The sequence below is a fragment of the Myxine glutinosa genome, chromosome 1 (assembly GCF_964187855.1).
Source record: "Myxine glutinosa chromosome 1, kmMyxGlut1.1, whole genome shotgun sequence".
In the NCBI taxonomy this organism is placed as follows: Eukaryota; Metazoa; Chordata; class Myxini; order Myxiniformes; family Myxinidae; genus Myxine; species Myxine glutinosa.
The window spans coordinates 414412469-414423161 of record NC_136261.1 but is presented as its reverse complement, the minus strand read 5'-3'; the positions used below and the strand labels follow the sequence as shown (position 1 = coordinate 414423161).

The 10693-nt window shown below is 41.9% G+C and overlaps 1 protein-coding gene across 10 annotated transcripts in view; it reads left to right on the top strand.

The window, feature by feature from the left end:
- LOC137419059 (uncharacterized) overlaps nucleotides 1-8462 on the top strand; it is a 53135-nt gene extending 44673 nt beyond the window's left edge. For 6 of the 10 annotated variants that reach the window (XR_013621923.1, XR_010982752.2, XR_013621921.1 and 3 more), the window contains 2 exons: nucleotides 7144-7213; nucleotides 7338-7505. Coding sequence is in view for 4 of the 10 variants with exons in the window: in XM_078770551.1 (XP_078626677.1) it covers nucleotides 7144-7213; nucleotides 7338-7505; nucleotides 7675-7710 (274 nt within the window). In the remaining 6 variants the exon portion in view is untranslated. Of the gene's footprint in view, nucleotides 1-7143; nucleotides 7214-7337; nucleotides 7506-7674 lie in introns of those variants that run through there. The other 4 variants (XM_078770549.1, XM_078770550.1, XM_078770552.1 and 1 more) reach the window with 2 other exon arrangements.
- Nucleotides 8463-10693: the final 2231 nt, after the last annotated feature.

The following is a 10693-nucleotide window of genomic DNA, read 5'->3' as shown; positions in this document are numbered from 1 at the left end:
AATCTCGTGAACAGCATGCCTCAACGTGTACATGCTCTCCTGAATGCTCGTGGGGGTTACACGAAGTACTGAACTGTAATTTTACTGTCCGTAATCCCAGTCGTAATTTAACTTTTGTTTTTGTTAAAAAAAAATTTGGCTAATGTGCAAAATAAAGAGATACTTCTGGAAAACGTACAGAGGTTTAACACAGTACTGTCCATGAATTGAGTTCGATATCAGTTTACATCACTTTCAAGGATCAATTTATTTGTTTCGAAATGTCAAATGTGGTTTTTGTTTCTTTTAAAGTCAAATTAACACAATCTAGAATAATTTCAACATAATTCCAATGAACTTTTGGTTCTAAGACATCTTGAAAAGTAAGTTCACCCCCACAAAAAAATATTCCATATTAAATGCCGTGTGTGTGTGTGTGTGTGTGTGTGTGTGTGTGTGTGTGTGTGTGTGTGTGTGTGTGTGTGTGTGTGTGTGTGTGTGTGTGTGTGTGTGTGTGTGTGTGTGTGAGTGTGAGTGAGTGAGAGAGAGAGAGAGAGAGAGAGAGAGAGAGAGAGAGAGAGAGAGAGAGAGAGAAGAGAGAGAAGAGAGAGGAGAGAGAGGAGAGAGAGGAGAGAGAGGAGAGAGAGGAGAGAGAGGAGAGAGAGGGAGATTGAGAGATTGACTTTTTAGTCCTTTTATTACAAAAATATAAAAGTAACAATATACACGTTTTGCAATAAAATCAATAATGCCAACAAAAAGAAAAAGAAGAAGAAGCACCCAATGATCATCAAATAAAAAACAATCAGTATCTCACAACAGTATTCTAAATTCATTTTCTTTAACCTCACAAAACCCACCAACACACCAAGTATCAACAAAGTTATGAATATTTCCAGCCTCGTTGGACAGGGTAAATTCCAGTTTCAATCTTGCTGAGATTAATGCATTCAAACACAACATGATATTGCAGTGCTCTATCGGTTTGCCAGATAGTTTGTCTTTTCTTGTTAAATAAACAGCAAGTTTCGCAGTTGCTGTTAGGAAACTAAACAGTTTAGATGCAGGATTCTGTTTAGGGGCAAAACCAAAGACGAAACTTCTCAAAGAAAAAGTAACATGCATTTCATGTGCAATGTAATTCAACCAATGAAACAAAGGAAATAATCGGATACAGTCTATGAATGCGTGAAACAAGTCCTCATTGACTGTACAGAAGGGACAACAAACAGATACAGGAGAAAAATGTCTAATAAACGTGTTGGAGGGAACAATCCAGTGGGCCAAACGCCACTGGAGATCACCTGTTCTTTTGGATGTGGGCTCACTATACATGGCTTCCCAGATAGGTTCGGAGGGGGGTCCTCCGGGTAACAATCCTTTCCATCGGGTAACTCCATTTAACGAAGGGTTCCCATTTAACAGCTTGAGGCACATCTTGTAGATGCCCTTGCTGTCCATTGTCTGGAAAAGCTTTGACCCATCGCTAACAGGGGGCAAATCGTTTTGAATGGGTTCAACAATTAATTTAGGCACTGTCGGCTCATTTAGATCTTCTTCTGTACCTCGAGTCCAAGTTAGGCCAAGTTGCCGTCCCAACTGAATCACTTTCCTCAAAATTTTTGCAATCATCCTATGGGACCAAATCCCTGTCAGGTCGGCGATTTCACTTACGGATTTCCAACCATACCCTGAGTCATGTCGGAGATGCCGCACCTTCACAATACCAGCTGCTATAAAGTGTTGGCAAAAATCTCGACTCTTTGGAATGTCGGGAAAGAGAGGGTTATAGAACAAAGGCTCGTGTGCCAGCATTTTCGTTACATATGTGTCCGCCTGACGACTCACAGAAAGGCTCTGCCAGGCATTTAAGAGGCTTTGGTAAAAAGCAGGGAGAACCGATATGTCGACATGCTGGAGGTTCATTTGAAAGAGTTCAAACCCGTACCCGAGCCTACCCGCTCGCTGCAGTACAAGGCGTGCAGGGAGCCGGCCTGGCAGATGTTCCATGTAGAGGAGACGTTGAATGGACCGCAGCCGGAAGGCCATTAGGCGGGCTTTGATGTCGACGAGGTTGTGGCCACCCTCAGCCGAGGGGCGACATATCACATCGGGTCGTAGCCAGTGGTAGCCTCCCCAGAAGAAGTCCACCAGTTTGCCCTGGAGTGCTTTGAGTAGGGCCTCCGGCGGTTGCAGGCAGATGAACCTATGCCACAACATTGTGGCAACTAAGTTGTTGATCACTAGCACACGGCCCTTGAAGGACAAATGAGGTAAAACCCTTTTCCATCGGTTCAATCTTTCTCCCACTTGCTCAATTACCCCGTCCCAATTTCTTTGAGCATACTGTGGGGAACCAAGGAATATGCCCAAGTACTTAATTCCCTCACTTCCCCACAGCAACCCTGCGGGGAGGGATGGGGGCGGCTGTGGTACAGGCTGAAGAAGGTTGCGATAAAGGGAGGGTATCCATAACGTCTTGCTCTTGTTCCAATTGATTTTTAAAGAGGAGGCAGCGTGAAACTTTGACAGGCACTCAACAACGATATCAATATCATCCTTATCTTTTACAAAGATGCAGACGTCATCCGCATAAGCACATAGGGTTAGCGGTGCACTCATGGGAGAGAGTGCTATTCCAGAAATCTTCTTTCTCAGTAGATTGAGAAGAGGCTCTAAAGAAAGAGCAAACAATAAGCCAGAGACTGGGCACCCTTGCCGGACCCCTCTCCGAACCTTGATGGGGGGAGCCAGCACATTATTAATCTTAATTAAACTAAATACATCCGTGTATAGCAAGGAAATGTAGGAACGAAAGTTTGCTCCGAGGCCGCATGCCTGTAACACATGATGCATAAACTTATGGTCGATACTGTCAAATGCCTTTTCAAGATCAAGCGACATCATTCCAAAGTCTTCTTTAACACGGTTACCATCAATGAGATCTCTGATTAAAGAAATATTATCATGGATGGATCTTCCAGGAACACAGTAACTCTGTTCTGGCAGTACTAGATCACCAATAACCTTTTTTAGTCGATTAGCTAGTACTTTTGAAAAAAGCTTGTAGTCCGTGCACAGCAGGGAGATCGGTCGCCAGTTCACCAAAAGTCGGGGATCTTCAGTTTTCGGGAGCAAGCACACTACGGCTCTTCTTAGACTCAGCGGCATTATACCAGTCTGTATAGAAGTGTCCAAAACATTCAGCAACTCAGGGCCTAAAAGGTCCCAAAATGTCAGAAAGAATTCGGGAGGTAGACCGTCAATACCCGGAGCTTTCCCTGAATCCATGGCAGCAAGAGCACAGGTTAGCTCAAGGAGGGTGATTGGTAGGTCAAGCTCCAACCGTTGAGCCTCAGTTAGGGAGGGGAGGTGAGAGGTTAAATCCATCATTGTATCATTACAAACAGTCTGCTCCTCAAAAAGTTTTGTAAAGAATTCAATAATGTTTATTCTAACATCATCCTCGTTGACAACAACGTTGCCTCTTGAGTCCAAAACAGAAGAGATTAGCCGTGATGGCTTGCTTAAGGATTCTAAGTGAAAGAAAGACTTGTTTGGGGTGTCTGATAACTTTACATTCTGTATTCTAAGTCTAATTAATGTTCCGGCTGCTTTTTCTTGAACTAACTCCCTTAAAAGAGCTTTCTTTACAAGCAATAACCGGTAATTGGCGTCATTGTTTTCATGAGCCAATTTATTCTCCAAATGTAGAATATCCAATTCCAACCGGGCCATTGTAATGTGCTTGTCGTTTGTGCTGTGTGATTGGAAACATTGACAAAAAACCCGAATTTGAGATTTCATGTTATCCCACCATATGCTGGATGAAGAAAAGGAAGATTTCTTTGCTACTAGACTTGCCCAGAAAACACGAAAGGCTTCCTTAAACATACCATCTTCTAGAAGTCTAACATTAAACTTCCAATAAGCGCTCCTACTTGCGGGTTGAGGAAAGGAAAGGTTTAGGGTTACCATATGATGGTCTGAAAACACGGAAGGAAAAATATTTGAAGAAACCGCAGTATTTTTAAAGGGTACGTTGATGTACCATCTGTCAAGTCTTGCCAAGGATACTCGACTATTGGCGCATCGACACCAGGTGTACTGGGATGTGCTTGGGTGGTGCAACCGCCAAACATCAACGAGGCCCATTGTGCTAAAAAAATTGGATAAGTGTACATGGGACTCAGGATGGGGTTCGGCAGAGTTTCTGTCAACCGATGGGTCGAAGGTGCAATTGAAATCACCTCCGACACACACACAATGATCAAAATCAACTGATCTTAAGTGATTTATCATTGAGGTGAAGAAGGACTTACGCTCTACGCTATCACTTGGCGCATACACATTAAAAATGGTGTAATGGAAGTTATGGCTTACTAGTTTGAGAGAGCTAAGCCGACCATTTATTACCTCCTGAAAATGGCATGACTCACACACGAGGCCTGGCTTCAGCAAGAAGCCGATTCCAGCAGATGAAGCTGATAAATTGCTGAAATAGCATTGGCTCTTAAAAAGTTGATGCCAGTTATGTTCCACATTTGGTGTGATGTGAGTTTCTTGAAGTAAGATCACATCCACCTTTTTCCGTTGAAATATGTTTTTTACTTGAACCTGGCGGAGGTGTCTAGCACCACCACCGTTAATATTTAAGGTTGCAAGTTTTATAGTTTTCATCCTGTATTGATGAAATCAGCCTGTGGCTGGGAACACTCTACACCTGCACGTGTGATGAATTTTCTTAACCTGTGGTATTGTGACTTATTCAGGTCAAATTGTTCAGGCGTTTTAATTATGGATTTTGCAGTGTGGATGAATGCAGCCAAATCATCAAAATAGTCTTTAATGACTATGTTACGCTGTCTGTACGTTTCGGCTAGAAACGACACGATGTGTTGGGGGGGTATCTGTGACTGAGATGCTGATGACTGTGACAGCTCAGTCACTTCCACCTCGTCCTCAGACTCTGACAGGTCTGATAATGTCCCACCTGGATCTTGGGCCTTACTTGCAGCTCTCACGAGCTCCTCTGGAGGCATCTCCTGAGATTTCGTTGGGTACTCTGGTACACACTCACGAGCAGACTGGTGCTTACTTTCTTTATGTGTGCTTTGGCAAATGGCTGCAGATCTCTGCGTAGCCGGGGTTACGATTTCTGTTTGTGAGACAGAGCAATTTATTTGGTCACCAGTCCGCTCAGCTACTGGAGGGGGGACCGGTGGGGCTTCGCGTTCAGGCTCAAGAATGGCCGCATTGTTCGGATCAATGTCGGCTTTATTCTCAGAGCTTGGGAAATCAGTAACATCTTCTTCACCACTTTGGCGTTCGATATTTTCGTTTGCTGTAAACGTTTTGCCCTCTTTTGCAGAGACAGTGTCTCTGCCCAAGACAGCCTTCTTTATCGCACCATCGGGGCTATTTGTTAGTGGTGCTTTCCGTTTTTTGGTCAGTATGACAAGTTCTTCATTCATGGGTTCGTCAGCAGTACTAGCATCACCAAGTGCCATCTCACTGGGTTTGGGTAGCACCGGGTCGTCGGGAAGCACGGTCGGGGCGTCGGGAAGCACAGTCGTGGCGTCGGGAAGCACAGTCGGGGCTTCGGGAAGCACGGTTGGGGCTTCGGGTAGCACGGTTGGGGCTTCAGGTAGCACGGTTGGGGCTTCGGGAAGCGTAGTCGGGACCTCGGGAAGCACAGTTGGGACATCAGGAAGTACAGTCGGGGCGTCGGGAAGCACGGTCGGGGCTTCAGGTAGCACGGTTTGAGAGCCAGGAAGCACGGTTTGAGCGTCGGGGAGCACGGTTTGAGCGTCGGGGAGCACGGTTTGAGCGTCGGGGAGCACGGTCGAGGCGTGAGGAAGCACGGTCGAGGCGTGAGGAAGCACGGTCGAGGCGTGAGGAAGCACGGTCGAGGCATGAGGAAGCACGGTCGGGGCGTTTTCTTTTTTACAGCCCACATTGGTGTGTCCCAATTTGCCGCACTTCGTACAAGATGCTTTGGGACAAAACCTTTTAACGTGTCCGAAGGCTCCACAAAGGAAGCACGTTAAGGTGCCTGACGAAGCGTACATTTGATATTGACGATCATTTACCGAAATTTTAAACGAGATGTTTAGTCCTGTATCGTCGCCGCGATCAGGAAGCACCATGAATACTTGTCTCCGGAAACTCATAACATGTTTCATTCGTTCATCCCGACATCCCAGGGGAATCATCGAGATTCGGGAAACAACAGTTCCATACCGGGTCAGAACAGCCATTAACTTATCATCTGTGATAAACGGAGCGACATTTGAAATAATAACTTTAATCGCCGGTGTGTCCATCGGGGAAACCATGACGAACTGCCCACCTTTCAATGACAGACCGGTACTAACAACATCATGCACGAACTTCTCGTCCGACACGAAAACAACAAACTTTTGGTTCATCCGCGACGCGGCGCGGACATTTTCATCGCCGATAACATTCCCTACAGCTAGGATAATGTCCTCGGTAGGAACACCTTCGGGAGGGACACACACGAAAGCATGCTTCCTTGTTAGGGTTTCAAACCCTTCCTGCCGTGCACGAACACTCGCCATAACGGCGATGTCTCACCTTTCCACCTTGACCAGGCGGAAAGGACACAAAATAAATAAAGTCGAAATGAAATAATGAATAATAAAGTTCACACGACGCGAGTAAGGTAAACAGCACCGACGGAGCAGGTAAACTGAACCGAACGGGTCTGCTCTCACCTTTGGGCTCTTCCCTCACTCTCTCTGTCTGTCTCAAGGGAGGGAAAGGGGCACAGGTGGTAAAGAAGGACACGACAAGGGCGCGATAGGAAAGGAAGGAATGGGGGGGGGGGGGGGAGCAACACAACACAAGCACGGAGCTACAGCACACGAACACCAGTGCACGCCATCTTGCCACGCCCAACACACAAACGGCCAGCAGGGGGCGCGAGAGAGAGAGAGAGAGAGAGAGAGAGAGAGAGAGAGAGATAGATAGATAGATAGATAGATAGATAGATAGATAGATAGATATAGATAGATAGATAGATAGATATAGATAGATAGATAGATAGATATAGATAGATATAGATAGATAGAGATATAGATATATGTTTTGAGTGGCTTTCTTCAATGAAGTAATTTCTCTTTTTTTTTTTGTCTGTAGTATTAACCTCGAAGAAGACACAAACGAGATTTTGTCTCTTGTCCAAAACGACCATCAGAGTCTGACCCTGGTAATTCATTATTCATCTCTCTGACTGGCACCAATAAACGGGAGCTGACATTTATTTATTCATTATCAATACGATGTATCTTTTAATCATTTCTCCTCATGTTTTTCTTTCTTTTTTCAAACAGAATACAACACCTGTTGAGAACGATGACCACAACCACGATCACGACCTCGATGACCACAACTATGAGTGGGCTGCCCATGATTTACCAAAGAGTGGTTATTTCCTGCCAACCTGTGATACCCTAAATTTTCAACTCAATGATCTTGACAAAAAGCTTGATCTTTTAGAGGTATGTGTGTGTGTGCGATTGATAATGCTCATTATTTAAAATCGTTGTTGTAATCGCAATGCTCATATCTCAATTCACAATGCTCATATCAATTCATAATCACAATGCTCATATCCTCTCCTTGCTTCACCCTATATTAATATTTTCTCTCCCCTCTTGTCTTTAACAGAAAAATTCAAAACCTGGAGACATCTGTTGCCTTTGAATTCTGCTGGGGAGAAATTGATGGCTTGTGCTGGGGGGAATTGGAATATATACCTCAAGAAAAATGTTTTATTAATATAAGGAAGGGTCAAGGGTGGGGGCACACAGAGGGGTGAGGGATGATGGGTGTGGTCTGTGTGGCCGTGGTCTGTGTGGGCGGGGTCTGTGTGGGCGGGGTCTGTGTGGGCGGGGTCTGTGTGGGTGGGGTCTGTGTGGGCGGGGTCTGTGTGGGCAGGGTCTTTGTGGGCGTGGCTTATGATTTTTATTTTTTATTTTTTTTATTACTACTAATTAAATTAACTAATCTGGGTGGGGTGGATAAAAGTATGAATGGTTGTTGTTTAATGGCTTATCAGTTTTGATTTTTGTAATTCTTGTGAGTAAAATGAACCCAAGATTTCTTCCCCATTCATATCATATAATTTGTAGGTCCAAGGGACTGCATCCATTACATCAATGATTTAAAATAATTCATTAGTCCATTTTTTTGTATAACCTTTCTCAAAATGACTTTTCCATCTGTATATTCTTACAATATCACCAACTTTGAACTTCGATTTTCTCAAATTAATCTCCTTTTCATATTCTAATTTTGTAAATGATTCTGACGGTTTTGATTTTGTTGATGAATGAACTGTAACATTGTAATTATCTACAATATCCTGAATTCAATATACCCATTGTTGAGAACCGAGTTGTGTGAATTTTTTATATAATTTCTCTTTCAAAGTGCGATTAAAACGCTCAATAACAACTGCCTTTCCTTCATTAAAGGTGCTGTATAATTTAATACCCTCCCCCTTAAGAAATTTCATAAATATTTTATTATAGAACTCTGTTCCCTCATCAGTCCATAACTTCTTTGGTTTCGTTTTATCCCGATCAAATATTAGCTTAAAGGCTAACATTAAAGTACCACCCTTTTTATTTTTTAAAGGAACAACCCAGGTAAATCTACTCCTCAAATCAATAACGGTTAAAGCATACCTGTCATTATTCAATTCAATTAAATCAGCGGACCATATGTGGTCAGTGTCTGGAATAAACCTTCCTTCTTTTAAACTTGGTGATTATAGGTTTGTGTAATTCTTCAGCCAAAAGCTCCTCAGTCTTGATGACATCATTAGAGCCTAATAGTTTTTTGAGGGTGAATAACCAAGACTAAATTTCAATTTGGCACTTATCATTTTTTTCACAATAAACCTATCATCTTTCTCTCTCAACGTAGGATTTCCTATCAAAGACAAATTATACAACATTTCTTTATCTGCTTCATGTTTTTCATCCAATGTAGTGGAATTCCCATAAGCAATATTATGCTTCATACACACTTCATCAACCCTATTTATAGGTTTAGACCAAGGTTTAGGATTGTCAGCCTCATCTAATCTTTTGTCCAAGTTTGTTCCTGGACCACAGAAAGAATATCCAGGTAGATGTAGTTCCCCAGGAATTCCAGTTGTTGTAAATTTACTTCCTGACAGAAACTTTTGTGTGTCTCCTCCACTTTTAGGAGAGATGAATTGGCACATTTTAGAGCCACACACTTGACATATTCCTTTTTGATAAACTCTATTATTTTTAGCTTTAACATACGATATATTTTTCGTATTAATTTTCTTTTTACACTTAACACAATAACTCATTTATTTATTAGAAAAAGTCCTACATAGTGCCAAAGCCTTTTGGGTTTTCAAGATATACATTTCGATCTTTATTTTTAAAACATAAAGAATCCTCAGAAATGTCTTCACTCTCTCCTCCATTTATTTACAAATAAAACTAACTAAAATCAATAACACCAACATCATCAACTCTATGACCTTTCTCTTCTTCATCATGTATATCTTCTCCCTGAACTCACATCAGCAAATTTTAAAATCAATATCTTCGTAAGAGTCATCATTTCTTTATTTTCCTCTTCGGTGCATTGAGATTGATTTATTTGCCATAATACATCCAAACTTTTATGAATCTCAGGAATGGTCATATTTTTATATTTTTCCTCCCTCTCTCTTTCCTCCCTTTCCTCCTTCTCCTTTTTCTCTCTTTCCTCCCTCTCCTCCTTCTCCTTTTTCTCCCTTTCCTCCTTCGCCCTTTCCTCCCTCTCCTCCTTCTCCTTTTGCTCCTTTTTCTCCCTTGCCTCCTTCTCCTTTTTCTCCCTTTCCTCCTTTTCCTTTTTCTCCCTTTCCTCCTTCTCCTTTTTCTCACTCTCTTCCTTCTCTCTTTTCTCTCTTTCCTCCTCTTCAACTCCTTCCCTTGCTACCCTTGACTTTGGGCCCTAAAGAATATGATACATATATTCATCTGGATATTGAGATATTCTTGTATCTATAATTATTTTTCTCATAATAGGATACCAATAAGATTTGTTGATGATTTCTAAAAGAGTTTTATATTTCATAACTTTGAGAGGTTCATTTTTATTTAATATTTTAATCAAGTCTCTATTTGTGGGTTTAGCAATATCAGTATGTGAGTTTAGCAAAGGCCAGTTTTTAATGACAAAATTTCCATGTATATGTTCCAATTCATACGGTATGTAAAACTGAGCACCCTTTTCTTGTAGGTATCCTTGAATACAAAAATTATAATTCTCTTGTAGTCTTCTTCCTGCCATTTATGTATCAGAAATATATGTGAGATTAATATTATGACAGGTAATACCACCCCATCTTCCCACTACCAAATCGGTTTGTATTCCTCGACTTTCTATCCTTATCTCATTACCTTCCTTCTTTGTCATATAAACTATTGTTTTGCTGTCATATGATTTTCTATTCTTAAAATAATGTATTTGTTGTTTGCTAATTGTACTTCCACATAACTCCTTATCCTCACCAAGTGGATAATATTCTTCTTTACGAGACTGATTTAAATCATGTAGGTCTTCTAAGTTTATTGAAAAAGACCAATTATACCCTAAATCAGGCATATCATACCCCCATTTATTAATTCGCATATTAACTATATGTTCTTCTTTA